At 38.5% G+C, this 24,786-nt stretch overlaps 1 protein-coding gene across 1 annotated transcript in view; it reads right to left on the reverse strand.

Annotated features, from left to right (window-relative positions):
• The window catches only part of SYT16 (synaptotagmin 16), a 219,494-nt gene that overhangs the window by 34,631 nt on the left and 160,077 nt on the right, over positions 1-24,786 (reverse strand). The window contains exons 3-4 of the mRNA XM_060174868.1: positions 21,526-21,738; positions 7,108-7,364 (exon numbers count right to left, since the gene is read on the reverse strand). Coding sequence (XP_060030851.1) covers positions 7,108-7,364; positions 21,526-21,738 — 470 coding nt within the window. The remainder of the gene's footprint in view (positions 1-7,107; positions 7,365-21,525; positions 21,739-24,786) is intronic.

Here is a 24,786-nt window from a genome sequence, read left to right on the forward strand (position 1 = left end):
AGCTATCTAAATCCTCAAATCCCTTCTCTTTTGAGATTAATGTGAATCTCCCAAGAAATGCAATCTTCTTGTCAAATTAGAAAGGCTTCTTATATCCTTTCCTCTGAGCACTTTCATATGTGAATGTTTCTATTCAGAGGTATTTAGTTTCAAGTGATAAAAGTGGTTGCTATAGAGATTTCTGAATACAACTAACTAGTATAGCTATAATATTAGAAGCAAGTCTCCAAGGAGGTAGGCCAACTCAAAAGTCAAGTCACAGTCTTCTGCAAAAACTCTCATCTATTTTAAACTACTTTTGATAATTTCCATATGGCTTGCTGGACCATAAGTAGATGAGATTTATTTTACTAAGAACTCACTTATGCCTAGTACCAAACAAAGCTCTTTACAGACTGGAAAAGTCAACTCTTTTGCACTGCAGATTGTTTTTCGCCTCACCTCTTTTCCCATTTTTCTTAACAAGGATAGCTTATTTTTTGTTTGCTTGTTTTTTCTAGGCTGAAAATTGTTTCATCCTATAAAATTCAACAAAGTCTTACCCTCTGCCCATACCACACAGTCTTCTGCTCCCACATCAATGCAACTCTAAGACCCTCCACAGACTTCACCACTGATGTCAAGGCTTGAAATGTCAAAGAACTTTTCTTGACAACAATGTAAAATTGTGTGTGTGTGTGTGTGTGTGTGTGTGTGTGTGTGTGTGTGTGTGTGTTATGTGTGTGTTGGGGGCCAGAGCATAATATCCAATACAGTAAAAATTTCTCCCCTTGGAAAGATGTTCCAATATGAGCTACTTAGAGAGCATTCCCACATATCAAGTCAGAAAGTGGTGGCTAACTCAGCTATGTTTTCTCACACTGGCTCTCCATTCTTCCCTACTTCACTAACTTTGTCCCTTCACTTTGTTTTCCAGAATCATGTTTCTTAACAAAGTAGGAGAATATAATCCTTTGTGTTAGTATCCTGTGTGTGTGTGTGTGTGTGTGTGTGTGTGTGTGGTGGGGGAGACACACAACTAAGAGAAAAAAATCTTTTCAGACAGGTACAACAAGAAGCTAGGTATAAAAATTCTTTCATTTTATGGAGGAGGAACATCTAGAAACATCTAGAAAGGCTGAACAAGGACTAAAGGGATATCTCACTGGATAAGAGTCCTGCCTTGCCATGTGTATGACGCTAATTCTAGTCCAGGCATCACCTGAGAGTGCCATGGCTCCAGGGGAAATTCAGGTTCTGTGGTATCTCTTTATCTCCCTATCTGAATAAAAGGGGACCCAGAAGCAGTTACATTGCTGTAAAAAGGGAGGAGGGAAGGGGATTGGGTAGTGGTGCACTTAGTTAAGCTTATGTTACCATGTTTAAGGACCCATGTTCAAGCCCACCTCCTAACTCCCTACTCTTCACCTGCAGGGAGAAGCCTAGCCAATAGTGAAGCCACATTGCAGATGTCCTTCTTTCTCTCACCTTCTTTATATCTCCTTCTCCTCTTAATTTATGTTTGTCCTGTCAAAAATAGAGAGAGAGAGAAAGAAAGAAAGAAAGAAAGAAAGAAAGAAAGAAAGAAAGAAAGAAAGGAGAGAGGGAAGAGGGAAGGGGATACGGATGTGAGGGGCGGGGGAAGAGAGGGAAGAAGGAGAGGAAAGGAGAAAGGAGAGGAGAGAGGAGAGAAGAGGAGAGGAGAGGAGAGGAGAGGAGAGGAGAGGAGAGGAGAGGAGAGGAGAGGAGAGGAGAGGGGAAAAGCAGTGGATTCACTGAGTAGGCACTGAGTCCCAGCAATAATCCTGTTGGAAACACACACACACACACAGAGTTAATTAGTTCCTTATCCACCACACCATATGCCCAGCTAGGATTATCTAGGATTTACTAGTATTTGATACTCAAAACCTAACACTCACATGGTATCACAATGTGTTCCTTCCTCTCTTCAAAACCTTTTACCAGAACTATTCATCTGTATGGCTCCTGTGAGACATGAGGAATAAGATGGAAAGTGGGGCCTGATACACGGACCACTTTGAATTTCACATCTTTTAAGGCTGATGCTCGTAATATTAGCTAACAATTCCCAGCAGTTTCATCATCAACTTTAGTGCCAAGGTAAAAATCCAGTTAGCAACTCTCCACTTATCAAACAGTTGACTCTGGTAAGACTCTGCTGGGGAGGGGGAGGGTGTCTGCAAAATCTGTCCTCAGAACCTTGAATAAAACACACACAGCTCCAGGCAACAGGGACAACTCAGAGCTGTGGCCCATGGAAACTGGGTTCTGTGGTCCCTTCCTGGATTGATCTGAGAAAAATGTTTGTGACGGCAGATATTTTCATAGCAATTAATTATTTCAACACACTTTACCTATCACCAGGCAACTCAAGGCACTCCTCCAGTGGGTACTGTTAATACTGCTAATCCATCTGACCTTCCTGCAAGGCAAAAATCTCTTCATTTTTATCCCCATTTGGCAGATTTTAATTAACTTCTCAAGGTCAACAGTTGATCCGTGGAAAGTAGAGATGAAAAGTGGGACACCTACCTCCCTGTGTGCTCAGCACCATCAAGTGCCCTCCTGTTCTCTCTCTCTCTCTCTCTCTCTCTCTCTCTCTCCAAGCCCTGGGTTCTATGGGAGAGCAGCAGTGGCCTTACCCTGCAGAAAGAAGAGGTGCTTACAAACTCATGCGCCTGGCTAGCAGTCACTCTATGATGGCTTTCCTTCCGAGGCAAAACAAACACTCCTTTTCACTCTAGTATGTGAGTTTTCCTTTAAGGCAAGAACACTTGCACCAAATTGTCAGAACCCACACAGTTTAAAGATTTTTCTGTCAAATGGAAAGTTTCTGTTTTAGTAAGATGGTGTGATGTCATCTGCTTGGCCCAAAGTAAACAGGCTCACAATCTGTTCCTAGTGCCAGATACACAGGGAAGACAGGGTGCTTAATACAGTTAAGAGGCAAATAAATCAATTCTTTAAAGGAGGGCTAAGCCTGAAGTGCCGACAGTTACATGAACTGCCTCTGAGCTGAATTTTGAGGTTCAACTGTAGAAGCACCAAATTACAGTTTTTGTCTCAAAATAGATAGGAAGTTGAATGGAACACACAGAAAAGTCTGGGTATTTTTGGAGTCTGAGAACATTTAGTACTCTCTACACCAAGTCTCCCATCAGAACTCCTTGAGGCATACAAATGGGAGGTTACCTGGAGAAAGTAACCCCCCACCTAATGGCCCAGTTAACAAGGGGACAGAGTGTCAGCAGATATGTAAACAGTTCTGTTTTGTTCTGATGGAGAGCAAAAATTAGATGCTTTAAACAGTGACTGCTTTTGTGTGAGACTTGATGTGACTCTTAGCAGTACATAAACAGGGAAGAAGTCTCTTTCTTTATCCTTTTAATTATTTTTTAATTAGCAAGCTTAATAGCTTAAGATTCCCCTACATCAAAGGATGTTTTAAACAAGCCACACATATAACCCTCAACAGAATAACACCAACATATGAGTATTCATGCACATGTGCACACCACTTTCCACAGTCCTTATGTACCTCATGTGTTAGCAATAAGGCTTTGGAGTATGTTCTTTCGTGTTTTTGCTGCCCCTTGATAAGCATTTATAGTATGTGAGAACTGAAGTACTAATATATCCATGAGATGGTGAAATAGCTCAGCAGGATAGTGAGCTATTTTGCCATGTGTGTGACCCAGGTTTGAACTTAATCCTCCACCACATCTAAGGAAATTTTGGTGCTATTGGCTCTCTCTCTCTCTCTAATTTAAAAAGAAAAGAAATTTATATTGCTTATTTTCTCAGAATTATACTGACAAAAGTCATCACTCCTTTCTGTTCACCAATCCTCACAGATTGCATGAAAGTTGCATATACTTATACGACTTATTCCATCAAAACTAATATAAAAGCAGTGTCAGACATAGCTATTAATATCTCCCAGTGTAACAGAATCACAAGAGGATGAATCTCACCAAGAGATAATAAATATAAATGCCTTTATGATAAAACAGTATTTTAAAAAGCCTTCTGTCAGTCCTTTGCACATAGGAAATTTGCAGTAATAGGAGTTCTGCCATCACCACCTTCAACCCTATGTCTATATAGTTCAACATGTTCTAAAGTGAATTTTAATTGAAAAGGAATATTAGAAGAAAGATCTTTAATCCAGGGATTTGTTCCAAAATCAGTGTAAATAGTTATAAAGTTATTGCAGATTAATGATATCTCCCAGACCTTCAATTCAATTCAAACTTAGCAAAAAATATGTTCAGACTGCCAGATTCTCATCATAATATCTTATATACCTGCATTGGGAGGACTAATTTATTTTCATTTAATTTTCGAATAATTTTCATATTCAAACAGCCATAACACAACATTTGGAGCAAAGAAAAATTGACTATATTTTGTTGAAGTCATGATGGAAATAAGCCAGTTTCTCTAAAGAACTAAAAACTCCCTGGCAGAAAAATAAACCTATAAATGTCTTGATATAAAGTTGGGTGGTGGTACACCCAGTTGAGATCATATGTTGCAATGTGCAAGGACAGAAGTTTAGGAGTCCTGGTCCTCACCTATAAGAAAAAAAATTTACAAGCAATGAAACAGTGCTGCAGGTGTCTCTCTGGCAATGCCCCCTGTCCTTTCAATTTCTTTCTCTCTCAAATAAATAAATATAATATTTTTTAAAATAGTTTTTAAATGTCTTGATATGTAACAGAAATCCAACTATGCTCAATTTCTTCTGCCGCAATTCTACTTTTTTCATTCTTCCAATTTTATCACTCTTCTAATTTTATTTTCAATGAAAGAGAGGTGTGAGAGGAAAGCCACAGAGCACTGTTCAGGTCTGGTTCCTGGGAATTGAGCCTGGGACCTCAGAATGCATTGAGAATGCATAACCATCATGCTACCTCCTCAGTCCCACCATTCTACTTTCTTTCTACTTTGACAAAAATTTAATTATGATTTTTTTATTCATGCACGTGGTTGGGTAATGATCATCTGAACTACTTTTTTTCCCCTTTCAAATTGAGTCTTTTAAGTGGTTTTTTTGTTTGTTTTGATTTTTTTTCACCTAATGCTTCCTTTTTGGAAATATTTCTTGAAGGGGAGGAGTAGGAAATGTAACAGAAATAAGAATTCCCTACTACTCAACTATTAATAAAGAACCCAGGAGTCAGGTGGTAGCACAGCGGGTTAAGCGCAGGTGGCGAAAATGCAAGGACCGGCTTAAGGGTCCTGGTTCAAGCCTCCGTCTCCCCACCTGCAGTGGAGTCGCTTCACAGGCAGTGAGGCAGGTCTGCAGGTGTCTATCTTTCTCTCCCTCTCTGTCTTCCTCTCTTCTTTCCATTTCTCTCTGTCCTATCCAACAACAATGACATCAATAACAATAATTATAACTACAACAATAAAATAACAAGAGCAACAAAAGGGAATAAATATTAAAAATAAATAAATAAATAACCCACCTTCTTCAACCTAGCCTGGATGGAGCTAGGAGGAACCTTGTTAAGTGAAATAAGTCAGAAAGAGAAAGACGAGTATGGGATGATCCCACTCATAAACAGAAGCTGAGAAAGAAGAATGAAAACGGAAACACAAAGCAGAAATTGACTGATTTTGGAGTATTTCACCAAAGTAAAAAACTCTGGAGGTGGGGGTGAGGGTTTATTTTCAGCTCCACTATAAGGATGTGCGGGTAGGGACACAGACTTTTTTGGTGGTGGGAATGCTGTCAATATACACTCCTATTAACCTATAGTCTTATAAATTACTAATCAATATAAGAGAGGAAAATACATTGAAAGTTGCAAACTTTTTGATGCATAGACCCCAGTTCTGAGTATATATTCCTTTAGTCTAAGCATTTAAGATTCCAACCTGATTCAATTTTAAAAGAGGGCTTAAATTGTTAACACATTTCTAATAATGACTTTTTTGAAATATTAAATCATCCATAATCCTAGACCAGGGAAACCAGAAGCAAATGGTCTTGGCAGTATATAAGATACAATTATTTGTAAATAGCATTAAATGACATAAATCATGGTGAGGTCTTATATGGTAAAGTAAATCCTAACCATGGGATTTTCAAAGTAAACCAAATTTCCAAATAACTTAGTCATAACAATAACTATCTATTGCCTTCTTAAACTCTAAGACAGTAGGAAACTTCTCCATTCTCTATAAAACCCATATTTCTCCCAGTCCTGGACTCTCTGGGGCATGGCTTATTTTCCTTCTTGCTTCTCTCAGTTCATACCTTTTGACACTTTATCTGCTGATCTCAACCAAATCATTTCAACCAGTACCATCATGATATGTTTCACTTTGGACAGTGTCCAGAGATGACAGGTGTGGGATCTCAACCTTTCTGCTTCATTCATTACTCTGCCACCAAGTTGCGGGTGCTACCATGATGCCAACCTGACTTCCCTGGGCAGACGACCTCACCAATGTGTCCTGGAACACAACCTCTCCAGAGTCCTGCCCCACTAGAGAAAGATAGAAACAGGCTGGTAGTGTGGATCAACTTTCCAACACTCTTTTTCAGTGGAGAAGCAGTTACAGAAGCCAGACCTTCCACCTTCTACAGCCCATATGATCCTTGGTCCATGCTCCCAAAAGAATAAAGAATAGGAAAGCTTCCAATGGAAGGTATGGAATGTGGAACTCTGGTGGTGGAAATTGTGTGGAATTTTGCCCCTTTTACTCAATGGACTTGTCAATCCTTATTAAATTGGTAGGAAGAAAGAAAGAAAGAAAAAAAGGAAGGAAGGAAGGAAGGAAGGAAGGAAGGAAGGAAGGGGAAGGAAAGAAGGGGAAGGAAGAAGGAAAGAAAGAAAAAAAGAAAGAAAGAAAGAAGGAAAGAAAGAAAGGAAGGAAGGTAGGGGAAGGAAGGAAGGAAGGAAGGAAGGAAGGAAGGAAGAAGGAAAGAAAGGAAAGAAAGGAAGGAAGGAAGGAAGGAAGAAAGAAAGAAAGAAAGAAAGAAAGAAAGAAAGAAAGAAAGAAAGAAAGAAAGAAAGAAAGAAAGAAAGAAAGAAGGACTTCCCCAGGGCAAACACATCAAAAAAGTAAAGAATGGAACAAGTAACTTGCCTCTGGAGTCCACACGGAAGAACCGTCAGTGGCATAGGAATCTTCAAATCCCCGGTTATTAAAAGCAGTTTCCGTTTCCAAGCTCCCCTCTGTGGACTGGCGACTAAGGCTGCGAACCACATTAATCTCTTGGGAAGATGTGCCATGGTGCCTGGTGCCCACCATCTCACATGGGGACCATGAGTTGGCAGAGATGGGGCCATCTTTACCGTAAGACAAATTTTCAGAATAACTCAGCTGGCTGGTTCCATTCACATCTAAATGCGCAATGAGAAACTATTTCAAATGTATTGTTTTGAACAATTTTCAACCTAAAGAAATTGAGTAGCTGAAATTATGCCTAAACCAAGACCTTAAATAACAAAGCCCCCCAAAAATCACATTTGCAGAAATGCAATTCGGTCTATTCAATAGATAAACTTGATATATCTAATACAAATATCTTTTTTTTCTTTATGTGGGGTATAAGAAAGTTTAATTGTATGAGAGAGGTAAATTTATGTTAAAGGTTAAAATAAACACATTGACATTTTGTTGATACTAGTGACCCCAAGGTTTGGGGTTGGCTTTAGAAAATAAAAATAGTAATATTATTATTATTATTTAAGAAAGTAGACATTAATAAAACCATAGAATAAGAGGGATACAATTCCGCACAATTCCCATAACCCGATCTCCATATCCCATCCCCTCCCCTGATAGCCTTCCCATTCTCTATCTCTCTGGGAGTATGGATCCAGGGTCGTTGTGGGTTGCAGAGGGTGGAAGGTCTGGCTTCTGTAATTGCTTCCCTGCTGAACATGGGCATTGACTGGTCGATCCATACTCCCAGTCTGCCTCTCTCTTTCCCTAGTAGGGTGGGGCTCTGAGGAAGCGGAGCTCCAGTACACATTGATGGGGTCGTCTTTTTATTATTTTTTTAAAAATTTTATATTTATTTATTTTCCCTTTTGTTGCCCTTGTTGTTTTTCATTGTTGTTGTAGTTATTATTGTTGTTATTGATGCCATCATTGTTAGATAGGACAGAGAGAAATGGAGAGAGGAGGGGAAGACAGAGAGGAGGAAAGATAGACACCTGCAGACCTGCTTCACCACCTGTGAAGAGACTCCCCTGCAGGTGGGGAGCCATGGTGGGGGGGACGGCTGGAAGCCTGGTCCTTATGCAGGTCCTTGCACTTTGTGGCATCTGAGCTTAACCCGCTGCACTACCACTGGACGCCTTCTTATTCTTATTCTTAATCTTAATCTTATTCTCTCATTCTTATTCTCTTTTATTCTTATTCTTTCTTATTCTTATTCTTCTCCCAGGTTATTGCTGGGGCTCAGTGCCTGCACTATGAATCCAATGCTCCTGGAGGCCATTTTTTCCATTTTGATGCCCTTGTTGTTATTATTGTTGTTGTTATTGATTGCTGTTGTTGTTGGGTAGGACAGAGAGAGGAGGGGAAGAAAGAGAAGGAGAGAGAACGATAGACACCTGCAGACCTGCTTCACTGCTTGTGAAGCGACCCCCCAGCAGGTAGGGAGCCAGTGGTTCAAACCAGGATCTTAGCACTGGTGCTTACACTTCGTGCCATGTATGCTTAATCTGCTGCACTACCACCCAGTCCCAAACCGGTAATCTTCTGTGGAAATCATCTGGTCTCTTGATTCTACTATTCATCCTTCTCTCTCCCATGTTCACCATGTTCATGAAAGCCTCCGTGGTTCTCTCAATTAAAAAATGTCTCTACTTGACTTATGGAACAGATCTAGACTTGAATTCAGATGGTCTCTATGTAAGCTCTAACTTTACACTAAGAAGTTGAATATTAAATGTGCATAAACTGTCGGGCTGCGCTGCAGAGAAGAGAGAGAGGAGATCCAGAGTGAAGAGGGAACACAAATCTTTATTTGCAGGGGCACCTCAGAGTTGGGTGAGAGCGCAGTGGTTCGGGCCACGTGGAGGTAGCAAAAATGGCCGCCCCCTGGACCATCCTCCCTTGTGTCTGATCACCCAAGTGAAAAAACAGGCAAGAGGGTCGAGGGACATTAGGAGAAGGGCTTTATAGGGCAACAACCAGGAGTCACGTATTGGGACAAGACTGGTTGAAAAAGGCAGTGCAAGAATATTGTGGGAAGTGGCAAAGCCTGAGGGGACAGCTTGGCAGATGTGACTGCATCTGCATAATTCCCCAGCAATAAACCTTTGCTTTAGACTATCATTGAGGACTCTGAACTAATATGTACCAAGCAGCCAAAGCAGCCTGTAGGTCTTCCATAGGTATTAGCCTTACCTGTCCGACCCAAATTGATAACATCCAACCTAGAAAGTCCCATGGTCACTGCCTCTTAACTCCCTGTCACCTGTGACTTTACTGACTTATCAAAATGCTGGCTGTGCATACTTATAGTGTCTCTCAGATTCTCCCTCCTGTCATTTCATTTCTACACATCCAAAGTCCTAACAACTTCTGAACCTTCCCAGATTCCTTCAGACTGTTAGTCGTTCTCTGTAAAGAAAAATTGAATGGTCTTCCCAAGCAGTATCTTTCACCTCAGTTTGCTTCTCACACCCAAAAAGTAACTAAGGATTCCCAATATCATTGGTTTATATTCTCCCCAAGAAGACCCAATGCCAGGATGAGGGGAAACTAAAGTAACAGAGTATAAGTAAGTGGGCTGACAAAGCATATAGCATAAATTCAACTCTCATTTACAGAGAATATGATAGCAATTATTTCCACTATTATTTTTAAAGTTTCAGCTAAAAATCCTTGAAGGCATATATGTCTAAGACATAGTATTTATCCATCAATGGCTTTACAAAGCACGGCATAGTATTTACCCATCAATGACTTTACTAAGCCCTCAAATAATTTTAAAGTTTAGGTAGGTAACCAATATTTGAAGCAAGCAGACTGCAGCAGTAGGGGGTGGTTATGATTGGTTTTCTACACAGTATCCTACCCACAGTAAGTATGAAAATATAAAAATATGTCAGTACTAGGTGGAGGAGATAGCCTAATAGTCTTGCAAAAAGACTTTCATGCCTAAAGTTTCAAAGTCCCTGGTTCAATCACCTGATTCACTGTAAGCCAGAGTTGAGCAGAACTCTGGTCTGTCTATTCATCTATCTATGTATCTATCTCTGTATCTATATATCTATCAATGTATCCATCTATCTACCTATCGATCTACCTACCTATCTATATTCTTAGCTCTCTTATTAAAATAAATAAATAAAATATATTTTTAATGAAGACCTATGAAGCCTATGGAGACCATATAAAGACATCTTCAGGCAGTCATAATATCCAGGGCACAACCTCAAACCCCTCATCTGGGATTTTTTTCAAAACCATAACAAGCTACTAAGAAGTTCCCCTGGAACTTCTGGAGGTGGAGCTACGAGCAGCAGCAGATCACTTTCTCTCCTCGCCTCTCCTCTCCTGGATCAACTAGGAATACCAAAGGAGACCACCCGGGACCGAAACAAGACAGGACTTGAATGACCACAGGAACCCACTAAATACAAACACGTGTGGCTGGTGACAGAGAGGAGAGGAGCATAAGGAGAGATTAAGTGACTGCTAACAGTCCAGCAGTTTATCAGTTGAGACACCACCTCCAGCCTGCTCCACCAACAAGGGGACAGCTGAAGGGAGAAGAGGACTCCCCAGAGACTCACCAAGTGTAACTCTGAGTCTCCATTGCTACTACCCTCAGAATCTGGAGCAGCAACAGGGAGAGACACCAGGGGACAGAGATCTAACCAGGAAACTCAGGAGAAGACCTATACCTCGGTGGCATAGCTGAGGGGCTGTGAAAGTCTCTTTGCATAACCACTGGATTATCTCTGCCACACCTTGCTTTATCTCTTAGTCAGGAGTCAGTGATTAAGCTGAAGCCTATTGATAGTTTAAAAGCCTTCAGGCTCCCATAGCCTACAGGGAAGAAAAAAAAAAGAGTCTTTTAAACCATTGAGCTCCAACTCAGGCATTAAAATACTATTGAAACAACTGTTAACTTCCACCATTGTGAACCCTTTAATTAACTTAATTAGACACAAGTCAATCCAGGCAATAGCGATCAGTAATTTGAAAAGTACTGATATAAGGAACTCATAACATAATATATACAATGGTTAAAACAACAAGAAGATATATTGGAGAATCGAATCAGGACAAGAGTCCAGCTAAAAGTCCTCCAGAGGGTGAAGCACAAAATAACGAGTTCAACATCAAAACATTAGCTAAGGAAATAATAACAGGAGTGAGTAAAAATTAGAAAAAATTGTAATCAGAAATACAGGAACAACAAATGAGACTATGGAAGAAAATACTAATTATCTCATGGTTATTAGAGAGCTGAAAGCTGAAAGGGCTGAGCTAAGAATGCAACTAGTTGAACAAGCTAAAACAGTATCAGAACAGGGCAACAAAATAGATGAACTCCAGCAAACAGTAGAGGGAAGAGATAATAGAATCAATGAGGCTGAAGACAGAATTAGCAAGACTGAGGATGAGAGACAACTAAAAAAGAAGTAAGAGATCTCAAAAAGAGATTAAGAGATGCTGAAAACAACAACAGAGTCCTATGGGATGACTTCCAAAGAAACAATATATGCATTATTGGCATATCAGAGGAAGAAAGAGAAGGAGAGGAAGAAAGCATTTTCCAGGTCATAATAGCTGAAAACTTCTCTAGTTTATACACCATCAAAGACATAAAAATTCAAGAAGCCCAGAGGGTCCCAAACAGAATTAACCCAGACCTAAAGACACCAAGACATATCATACTTAGAATGGAAAGGAACAAGGATAAAGAAAGGATCCTGAAGGCTGCAAGAGAAAAACAAAGAGTCACCTACAAAGGAAAACCCATAAGATTAGCAGCAGACTTCTCCACACAAACACTACAGGCCAGAAGAGAATGGCAAGATATCTATCGAGTGCTCAATGAGAAAGGCTTTCAGCCAAGAATACTATATCCTGCTAGACTGTCATTCAGACTAGATGGAGGCATCAAAACCTTCTCAGACAAGCAACAGTTGAAGGAATCAACTATCACCAAGCCTGCCCTGAAAGAAGTTCAGAAAGGTCTCCTATAAACAATTAGACCACCACAAATAGGACATATATTGAAACACTCTAAAACTTTACAAGAATGGCGTTAAAATATCTTCAATATTTGATATCAATAAATGTCAATGGCCTGAATTCACCTATTAAAAGAAACAGAGTAGGAAGCTGGATCAGAAAACACAACCCAACAATATGCTGTCTACAGGAAACCCACCTAACTCAACAAGACAAACACAGACTTAGAGTGAAAGGATCGAAAACTATCATACAAGCCAATGACCCACAAAAAAAGGGCAGGAACAGCTATTCTCATATCTGACACAATAGACTATAAAATAGGTAAGATTAAAAAAGATAGGAATGGACACTACTTAATGCTCAGAGGATCAGCCAATCAAGAGGTCTTCACAATTATTAACATCTATGCACCCAATGAGAAGCCATCTAATACATCAAACGTCTACTGAAAGAGCTACAGCAATATATTAACAGTAACACAATCATAGTAGGGGACTTCAACACCCCACTCTCTCAACTTGACAGACCATCCAGGCAGAAAATCAATAAAGACATAAGGGAGCTAAATGAAGAGATAGATTGAACAGGAACTATTGGACATTTTAAGAGTGATTCATCCCAAGAAACTGGAATACATATTTTACTCAAATCCACATGGGTCATTCTCAAGGATAGACCATATGTTAGGCCACAAAGAGAGCATCAGAAAATTCAAGAGGATTGAAATCATCCCAAGCATTTTCTCAGACCACAGTGGAATTAAACTAACACTTAACAATCAACAAAAGATTAGTCACAGACCCAAAATGTGGAGGCTCAACAGTATACTTCTTAACAACTTCTGGGTCAAAGAGGAAAAAAGGAAGAAATCAAAATGTTTTGAGACTTCAATGAAAATGAAGACACAAGCTATCAAAATATTAGGGACACAGCTAAAGCAGTACTAAGAGGGAAGTTCATAGCTATACAAGCACACATTAGGAAACAAGAAAAGGCACAAATAAACAGCCTGATTGCACATCTTAAAGACCTAGAAGAAGAACAAAAAAGGAACCCTAAAGCAACCAGAAGGACAAAAATCACTAAAGTTAGGGCAGAAATCAATAACATTGAGAATTATAAAACCATACAAAAGATCAACGAAAGTAAATGTTCTTTGAAAGAGTAAACAAAATCGACAAACCTTTAGCCAAACTCACAAAACAAAAAAGGGAGAAGACCCAAATAAATCAGATAGTAAATGCAAGAGGAGATATCACAACAGATACTGCAGAAATTCAACATATCATGTGAGGCTTCTATGAACAACTATATGCCACCAAGCTAGAGAACCTGGAAGAAATGGACGATTTCCTAGATACCTACCAACTTCCAAAACTAAGTAAAGAGGAAGTGGATAACATGAACAGGCCCATCACAACTAATGAAATTGAAACAGTTATCAAAAATATCCCCAAAAATAAAAGTCCTGGACCAGATGGTTTTACAAATGAATTCTACAAAACCTTCAAAGAGGAACTAATACCTCTACTTTTAAAAGTCTTCCAGAAGATTGAAGGCACTGAAATACTCCCTACCAGCTTCTATGAAGCCAACATCACTCTGATACCAAAAGCAGACAGGGACACAACCAAAAAAGAAAACTACAGACCAATATCTCTGATGAACATAGATGCGAAAATATTGAACAAAATTCTAGCCAACCGGATACAGCAGTATATCAAAAAGATTGTTCATCATGACCAAGTGGGGTTTATCCCAGGCATGCAAGGTTGGTTTAATATATGTAAATAAATCAGTGTGATCCACCACATCAACAAAAGCAAGACCAAAAATCACATGGTCATATCAATAGATGCAGAGAAAGCCTTTGACAAAATCCAACATCCCTTTATGATCAAAACACTACAAAAAAGGGGAATAGATGGAAAATTCCTCAAGATAGTTGAGTCTATATATAGCAAACCTATAGCCAACATCATACTCAATGGTGAAAAATTGGAAGCATTTCCACTCAGATCAGATACTAGACAGGGATGCCCACTATCACCATTACTATACAACACAGAGTTGGAAGTTCTTGCCATAGCAATCAGGCAGGAGCAAGGAATTAAAGGGATACAGATTGGAAGAGAAGAAGTCAAACTCTCCTTATTTGCAGATGGCATGATAGTATACATGGAAAAACCTAAGGAATCTAGCAAGAAGCTTTTGGAAATCATCAGGCAATACAGTAAGGTGTCAGGATATAAAATTAACATTCAAAAGTCAGTGGCATTCCTCTATGCAAACACTAAGTTAGAAGAAGATGAAATCCAGAAATCAGTTCCTTTTACTATAGCAACAAAAACAATAAAATATCTAGGAGTAAATCTAACGAAAGAAATGAAAGACTTGTATACTGAAAATTATGAGTCACTACACAAAGAAATTGAAAAAGACATAAAGAAGTGGAAAGATATTCCATGTTCATGGGTTGGAAGAATTAACATCATCAAAATGAATATATTACCCAGAGCCATCTACGAATTTAATGCTATACCCATCAAGATCCCAAGCACATTCCTTAGGAGAATAGAACAAATGCTACAAATGTTTATCTGGAACCAGAAAAGACCTAAAATTGCCAAAAAAATCTTGAGAGAAAAGAACAGAACCGGAGGTATCACACTCCCAGATTTCAAACTGTATTATAGGGCCATTGTCATCAAAAATGCTTAGTACTGGAACATGAATAGACACATTGACCAGTGGAATAGAACTGAGAGCCCAGAAAAGAGGCCCCACACCTATGGACATCTAATCTTTGACAAAGGGGCCCAGACTATTAAATGGGGAAAGCAGAGGTCTCTTCAACAAATGGTGTTGGAAATAATGGGTTGAAACATGCAGAAGAATGAAACTGAACCACTGTATTTCACCAAATACAAAAGTAAATTCCAAGTGGATCAAGGACTTGGATGTTAGACCAGAAACTATCAAATACTTAGAGGAAAATATTGGCAGAACTCTTTTCCACATACATTTTAAAGACATCTTCAATGAAATGAATCCAGTTACAAAGAAGACTAAGGCAAGCATAAACCTATGTGACTACATCAAATTAAAAAGCTTCCTCACAGCAAAAGAAACCACTACCTAAACCAAGAGACCCCTCACAGAATGGGAGAAGATCTTTACATGCCATACATCAGACAATAATTTAATAACCAACATACATAAAAAACTTGCCAAACTCAACCACAAGACAAGAAATAACCCCATCCAAAACAGGGGGGAGAACATGGACAGAATATTCACCACAGAAAAGATCCAAAAGGCCGAGAAACACATGAAAAAATGCTCCAAGTCTCTGATTGTCAGAGAAATGCAAATAAAGACGACAATGAGATACCACTTCACTCCTGTGAGAATGTCATACATCAGAAAAGGTAACAGTAGCAAATGCTGGAGAGTGTGTGGGGTCAAAGGAACCCTCCAACACTGCTGGTGGGAATGTAAATTGATCCAACCTCTGTGGAGAACAGTCTGGAGAACTCTCCAAAGGCTAGCAATGGACCTACCCTACAACCCTGCAATTCCTCTCCTGGGGATATATACTAAGGAACCCAACACATCCATCCAAAAAGATCTGTGTACACATATGTTCTTGGCAGCACAATTTTTAATAGCCAAAACCTGGAAGCAACCCAGGTGTCCAACAACAGATGAGTGGCTGAGCAAGTGTGGTATATATACACACTGGAATACTACTCAGCTGTAAAAAATGGTGACTTCACCGTTTTTAGCCGATATTGGATGGACCTTGAAATATTCATGTTATATGAAATAAGTCAGATACAGAAAGATGAATATAGGATGATCTCACTCTCAGGCAGAAGTTGAAAAACAAGATCATAACGGAAACACAAGTAGAACCTGAAATGTAATTGGCATATTGCACCAAAGTAAAAGACTCTGGGGTAGGAGTGGGTGGGTGGGGAGAATACAGGTAAAATGAAGGATGATAAATGACATAGCGGGGGTTGTATTGTTAAATGGGAAACTGTGGAATGTTATGCATGTACAAACTATTGTATTTACTGTTGAATGTAAAACATTAATTCCCCAATAAAGAAATAAAAAAAAAAGAAGTTCCCCTATCTGCTTGAGGGTCTTAATAATTCAATTTAGATTCCTTGAAGCAGTTTCATAGAGGACACCACAAAACTTTAGATTCATGTTTTCAGTTATCTGGCAAACACACTTTGAAAAGACCACAGAAAATGACAGCATAAGGAATATTCCATATGCAAAACCCCCATAACATCAAGCAGCATTTCCTTCCAAAGCTCTAATTAGCACATCCATTCTTCACATACATAAACACTAGAATACCCCATTAAACAGTGGGTCATCCGTCAATGTGTGTAGCACCCAGCAGGGTTTCAGCACAAAATCTAACTTTGCCAAGAAATTACCCCCATAAAATTGTCTCATGACTTTAACTCCTACAGTGATAATACCTAGATCAGTAATAAGGGAATTTTCAAAAGCTACATTAAGCCTTGAAAAGCTATTCATAACTGAAAAACATAAGAACTATATTAATGTAACAAACCATTTCCCTTGACAGACAAGCAAAGAATGGAACAGAAAAGCAAATCAGGGGTACAAATCAAGTTGCATGGAGGAGGAAAGGGAAAGGTGGTTCACCGTTACATAAAGTAATCTTCCCAGTCTTCCCGTGCTTTAAAGAAGATCATGTCACCTTAAATACACACAGAAAACTAACTGTTCCTTGTCAGAGAAATGTATCCTAGCATCTTATAAATTACAGGGAATAACTGTGTCATATTGAGCATATTTATGTTAGCAGAAAATTCTTGAATATATTCTGTCCATATCCCACTTTGATGGAACATAATCCTTTTAATTGATTTCTGTCTGTCATACTCTCAAATCCCCTTTTCCCACAACACATAAAGGAAACAACTTTTTTTTTAATTGGGGGATTCATGTTTTATACTTCACAGTCAATATAATAGTTTGTACATGTATAACATTTCCCAGTTTTCCACATAAAAATACAACCCCCACTGGGTCCTCTGCCATCACAGATCTGAACCCTCACCCCAGAGTTTTTTATTTTAGTGCAATACACCAACTCCATTCCAAGTTCTGCTAAGAAACCACTTTTGCTCACCATCTCTGATGGTCAGTTCTATGTGCCAACTGGTGAGGATGTATGTTCCAATTATTCAATCAGACAATAATTTAGGTGTTGCTTAAAGGTCTTTTGACTAAAGCCCTAGAGCAGTTGAGTTTAAGTAGAGGTTATCCTATACAATCATTTTTTGAAAAGTCTTTTTTTTTTAATTTTTTATTTAAGAAAGGATTAATGAACAAAAACATAAGGTAGGAGGGGTACAACTCCACACAATTCCCACCACCCAATCCCCATAACCCACCCCCTCCCATGATAGCTTTCCCATTCTCTAGCCCTGGTTCCAGATGCCACCAGGATGCTGGGTAGGCGTCCCTGGATTGAAGACCCCACCAATGTGTCCTGGAGCTCAGCTTCCCCAGAGACACACCTTACTGGGGAAAAGTCTTTTAATTGGGAACTGAGAGATTACCAGAAAGACAGGCCCCTCCATCCTACTGGTTCTATTTTTTGTTGTTGTTTTGTTGTTCTTGAACTTTAGCTGGTATCCTATCTCAAATAAAACTGAGCATTAATTTTGGAAGCAATTGAGATGTTTTCTCAATGAAGGCCATATTTAGGTCTTTAGAAATAGAACTGGGGAAGGAGTTGTTTGCATAATAGTTATGCAAATATATACAAATGACTTTCATGCCTAAGGTTCCAAAGGTCCCAGGTTCAGTCCTCAGTAACACCATCAGCCAGAGCAGAACAATGCTCTGATCTCTCTCTCTCATTAAAATAAATAAAATATCTTTACAAATATATCAAAATCTTAATACTTTATAAGCAAAACTAAGGGTATTTAATAAATAAATAATAAATAAATAAAAATCACCAACAAGTGGATTATTATTCTACAGCCCAGCATTTATGACTAAAGATCCCACATAAAATCACTACACCACATCAATAAACCCTGTCTGACAATATTGGGAACTCAGTGACAGTTAATACAGTACAATGACACTAAATCAGATGCACATGGCAAAAGAGAACTTTCCTGGAATATGAAGATAGCATGGCCTTGATTCTGATAAGCTCAGTGATCTAGAAGGAAGGATTTCACCTAAAAAGAAGCATAAGACAACCTACCAGTAATTCTTTTACAATGAAGATCTGGGCCCTCCACCAGTCCAACATTTTGAATGTATTTTTTGAAGTGGAAGAATTTATTACAGTTAAATCTGATCTTTGTAAATCATGTTTAAGATATAATAATAAAAAAGCTAAATTATAATAGATTTTTAAAAAATCCTCCCTGAGGTATATACTTAATCTCTTCATTATTCTTTGTTGCTGGAATAAATTTACTGATCTAAAGATGAACAAAAAGAAATTGACACAGAAAAAAAAAATCACATGGGGTGGTTGGGTGGGGAGAATACAGGTCCATGAAGGATGATAGAGAACATAGTGGGGGTTGTATTGTTATATGGGAAACTGGGGAATGTTATGCATGTACAAACTATTGTATTTACTACTGAATGTAAAACATTAATTCCCCAATAAATAAATTTAAAAAAGAAAGAAATTTTTAAAAAAAATTTTTTTAAATCACATGGGGTACCCCGTAGGAGGTGGCACACTGGTTAAGTGCACATAGTGATGAATCACATATGTGATCCACTTAAGGATACCGGTTCTAGCCCCCTGTTCCCCACCTGCAAGGGGGTCACTTCACAAGTGGTGAAGCAGATCTGCAAGTGTCTATCTTTCTCTCTATATATCTATCTTCCCCCTCCTCTCTCAATTTCTCTCTGTCCTATCAAAAATAAATAAATAAATAAATAAATAAATAAATAAAGCTGCAGGAACAGTGGATTCTTAGTGCAGGCACTGAGTTCCAGTTATAACCCTGGAGGCTAAAAAAAAAAAATCACATTAACATTTCCATGACATTTGCTAACCTAGAATTTTACCACATAGTCATTCATTTCTATGAAAACTTTGCTCTTTTTCTCCAAAAATCTAAAGATAATCCATTCAGTGCCGTGTTTTGTTTTTCTTTCCCTTCTCTCCAGTGGATAAAATCTTAACCTTTACACCATCAGTCAAAAAAAAAAATTCCATGGGATGATTTCACTCTCAGGCAGAAGTTGAAAAACAAGATCAGAAGAGAAAACACAAGTATAACCTGAACTGGAATTGGCATGTTGCACCAAAGTAAAAGACTCTGTGGTGGGTGGGGGGGAGAATACAGGTCCAAAAAGGATAACAGAGGACCTAGTGGGGGTTGCATTGTTATATGGAAAACTGGGAAATGTTATGCATGTACAAACTATTTTATTTACTGTCAAATGTAAAACATCAATTCCCCAATAAAGAAATTAAAACAAATTCAGTGGGATGATCTTCTCTCAGGCAGAAGTTGAAAAACAAGATCAGAAGAGAAAACACAAGTAGAACCTGAACTGGAGTTGGTATATTGTACCAAAGTAAAAGACTCTGGGTTGGGTGGGTAAGGGGGAGAATACAGGTCCTTCAGAGGACCTAGTGGGGGTTGTATTGTTATATGGAAAACTGAGAAATGTTATGCATGTACAAACTGTTGTATTTACTGTTGGATGTAAAACATTAATTCCCCAATAAAGAAATTTAAAAAAATTCAGACTCACTAGTTATGACAGAAGTTATTAATTCTAAGAAAGGTAAGGGATAGAGTGGTTGTCAGGAACTACACATTTGGGCTTCAGGGAAATTCGGCCATTCATTTTAAAATTAAACAAGCTGTTCCTAGGGAATCAACTACTATTAGCTTTCATTAGTTAATGATTGCCTTCTCAATGAGAAGAGTGGAATGCTATAATAGAACACCACATAAAGTGAAAAGCAGGAGAGGGTGTGAAGGCATTACACAGAGTCAGTAGCTACTGATGTTATACTTCAGTTACATAGATATTAACTTATTTATTGACTTACCTTGGTCTAAAAAGGAATGGTAGTAAAATGTTATGTTGACCTGTATCAACAAGTAAACTTACTATTTACTTGTTGGTAAATAGTAAGTTATGATCTCTGCTTAATAAGTTATCTTTCTAAATTTTTGTTTGTTGTTCTTTTTCAGATTGACTGCTCTATATTGCCAGACATTTTTTTCTCTGCTACCTTGTTTCACCTTTTTTCACTCTCATTTTTCTCTACCTGTTAAGTTCCAAAATAAAACAAACAACAACAATAACAAAAAAAATCTTTGGTACATTAATAACCTTGCTTCATTGGTTTGAATGACTCGATTCCCAAAAGGTTGGGAAAATATCAGAAAAGTTAGAACAGTTCATTAAAGTGGGCAGTGTAACATTTTCTGTTTGTTTTTTCTCCTTCCTCTCTCTCTCTCCCTTTCCTTCTCCTTATCCTCCCTCATCTTCCTCCTTTAGAAAAATAACTCATAGATTCTTCCTTAGACATATGTTTTATGTCAACCCAGGGTTCTGAACATAAAGGAGTAAGCTATCTGCTGAGAAAAGTAGTAAATTTTTTTTTTGGCCTACACATTCTAGGTTAAGTTGTATATTTTTGTATGTGGTGGGGTGGGATTAGGACTCTTAACAAGGACTACCCATTGTCACAATGTTTCTTTTCTTCACCTTTTCTTCCTTTATCCTTTGTGAAAGTTAAAAAGTATGAAGATTATAGAGAATGGTAAAATATCTTTCTCTCTTCCAGTAATTTCTATGTGGGACAAAAGAAATGAAGTACAGAAATTTAGGACAATGAGGAAAAGTGTGCAGGACACATGTTGTTTTATAAGCATTATTCAATATTATTAGAATCCATATATCTATTTGAAAAAATAAAAGTATCTATGTTTTTATAATGCAAACTACTAAAAGAAAGACTTCAAAAATTCCATATATTTAGATATGTGATTCCAAATGGGATAAAAGGCATAGGCATTCAATGTCAACAGAATTGCAGCTGAAATTTAGAATGTACTGGTAAAATAAATTGTAATTATTTTAAGGAAAGGACCTCAAGAAATCTGAAGTCAGTTTTTCATTTTCCTGACCCCATCTGACATCCCAGCTTACAAGGCTTGAAGCTGCCATGCTTCTCTGGACTCTCAGATAAAGTGCATTGATTCACAACCATTGTTCCTATTGCCCATCACTAGTCTAGATAAAGGAAAGGTTTGATGCAATGAATACCTTCACAGGCAGACACTCCTGTGTTATCCTCTTCATGATTAGAGGGTAAATAACTAAATTTTGGTTTCTGATCCAGTCCTGTCTTCTTTCTTTTCTCAGATGCTCCAAAACGAAAACTCTGGGATCGGGATACAGAAATCTCAAACCGTTTGATCACCTCCTCATCACAGTCAGAAGATGTGGATAGGTCTTCGTCATCTCCAAAGCTGTTAACTGGAAGAAAACAAGAGTCATGAGTCTCCATGAATACAGAGACAACATGGAGCAATAGAAGAGAAGAACATGGATGATTAGTTTGAATCAAAGCAGACCCAAACTGATTTGAGAGAATTTAAAGCACTTTTGAAGTACAAATTTGAGTCCAAAGGAATAAAACGGGAAAAGAAGGCTCATGAAGGCAATTAGAAAAATATGGCTAGAACTCAGGATCAACCACTGAGACATCCAATACCAATATAACAAGGTTTCTTGTTGAGCTGGGAAGCTCAACTGGTTTGTTATGTTGCCTCCATGTGATCATAACTGACAATAGGACAGCTATACTTATGTGCAGTTCTCGCCAGCAATGGTGGTAATAAGCTCTCTGATTTACCTCATTTATTAAAGAAGACACATCTAAGGCCCACTTCAGAGAGAATATATTCACAAGAAATTTTCTAAAAGTTTTTTAGTTTTGAAAGGAGATCCTCATATGCTGCCTATGTGGGTACTTCAAACTACTTCATGTTGACAATATCCTGATGGATTTCTTGGTTCCTACAACCCAACCTAAACACCCTCTGAATTATTTATACTATGTTCCTCACACTTCTGTACACTGGCATCACAAAGCACACAACTGCATCCACAAAGACTTTATTGGGACTTTGTATATATCATTCCACTTAATCACCATAGTAATACCATAAAGGAGGGATGATGATGATGATGATGATTCCCATTGTAGAGCTAAGAGACAGAGCTCAGAAAGGTTAAATAATTTCCCTGGAAAACAAAGGATTTAACAAAGCCAAAAAGAGGACAAATACCAAATGATATCACTCATAGGTGGAGTCTAAGAAGCAAAGGGCAGTACGGGAAATGAGAGGCTGTACCTATGTGTTAGCAAGTATACTACAAGTCATCACAGGGCTGGGTGGTGGTGCACCCAGTTGAACGCACATGTTACAATGCACAAGGATCTGGGTTCGAGACCTGGGTCCTCACCTGCAGGGGAAAGCTCTGCAAGTGATGAAGTTGTGTTACAGGTGTCTCTATCACCACCTTCCTTCTCAATTTATGACTGTCTCTATGCAATAAATATAGGACAAAAATAAAAAATAAAAAGATAAATCATTACCCCCCCACCACCACCATCAGTAAAGTGGGGGGAAAAAGAGAGTAACAAAAATAACAAGGAGAGTAACAAAAATTCAAGGACTTGAATACAAAACCTATATGGATATTATTGTCATCACATCAGGACACTTGGGCCATATCCAACTTACCATCCAGTGATTTGAGAGGGCATTCTGTGCTTTTACTCTGAAATCTGATAAAAGAGGGCTGTCTTTGTGAGAAGAATGTAGCAGTGGGAAGAGCAGTCTGTCCATGTGGGTGTAAATGCATGCAGGCAGGCAGCAAGAGAACTAGCCTATCATTCCTAATGGGATTATAAATACAACTGCACATGCTATTCTAAATCTCACTCCCCAAGGATCTCAGGATTCTCCATCTAAAAAGGCAACCTTCCATCCCTCCTAAAATTCACTGAGAAACAATACAAGCTAACAGTGATTCTACTACAATAGTAAAAGCAGTCCCATAGACAACTTTTATCATGGGAAGGCAGCTTTGGTGAATATCATATATGGTAACTTAGTTCTCACAATAACCCCATTAAATGGGGGTCCTACTTCACTAACCCATTCTTTGTATTAAAACATTGAGGCTCAGCGGGCTTAGTAGTTTTCTATACTTACAACAATAAATAGATAGCAAGCCATGATTCAAACCCAGGCTGCTTTTCTCCAAAGTCAGTGTTATTAATGACTTTGAATTCTCATTACCATCTGTTGTCTTGAAGAAATGTTTTAAATTCTAGTCAAAATAAACAGAACTGTGATTTATCACTAAGAGGATAAAATCACATAACTTAAAGGATTTTAGATATCTACCCTCTCATCTTCACAAAAGAAATAAAATTTCCTTCCATTATATAAGGCAAGTCACTACCAAATTCAGGTTGCCTGTATTCCAAGTCAGTGGTATTAACCGCATCATTTTCCAAGCTCTCTCATCAATGATTTATTTTTTTCAAATTTAAATTTTGGCTTTTATATTTTTCCCCAGAAATGAGACTACATGTATGTGTGATTTCATTGTTTCATTGCTTCTGGGTCACTTATTCATTCAGGTATGGAGACTGACTACAAGAGACACCACAGCACTGGGGTTTCTTCTGGTATTATGGCTGCAAACATGTGGTGCTAGGACTCAAACTTGGGCCTCATGCAGGGCAAAGCATGTGCCCTACCTGGTGAGCAGCTTGGCTCTTATCTTGAGAGATCCTAGTCACTTGCCTTATTACGAGTCTATGTCAACAACTACATAGCTTATGAGGATTTCATCCAATTTAAGTCCTTGAAAATCACAGTTTAATATAAATTATGACTTTGATCAAATATAAGGGGCTTACAGTTATAAGTATTTATATACTTTTCCCATACTTGGGAGCTACTCTCTTGCCTGATGCAGCTTTCTAGTCCTACTCCTAACTCTGACACCATTTCCCCAGACAATGTCTTTAGCCCACCTGCAGGTTAACTGTCGGGCTCAGACAAAAATTAGTAAAGTCATGGGTCCTTTGGTATATAACTAAAATAGACCTACTAGCTTTTTCTTCAAAATGGAGACCCCAAATCTCATCTGCTATAGTCTTTACCTTTAGATTACTGATTACTAAACAATTTGTTCTGCTTTAGATATTAATGATTTTCAGCCACCAAGTTGTACATACTGCCATCATTCCAATCTGACTTCACTGGACAGAAGAGCTCACCAGTGTGTCCTGGAACCCAACCTCTCCAGAGGGAAAACCTCTCCAACTAGGGAAATATAGGGACAGGCTGGGAGTATGGATCAACCTGCCAATGCCCGTGTTCAGCAGAGAAGCAATTACAGAATCCATACTTTCCATCTTCTGCATGCTGTAATGATCCTGGTTCCATGATCCCAGAGGGATAAAGAACAGGAAAGCTTCCAGTGGAGAGGATGGGATAA

Source organism: Erinaceus europaeus, chromosome 16 (assembly GCF_950295315.1).
Source record: "Erinaceus europaeus chromosome 16, mEriEur2.1, whole genome shotgun sequence".
NCBI lineage: Eukaryota > Metazoa > Chordata > Mammalia > Eulipotyphla > Erinaceidae > Erinaceus > Erinaceus europaeus.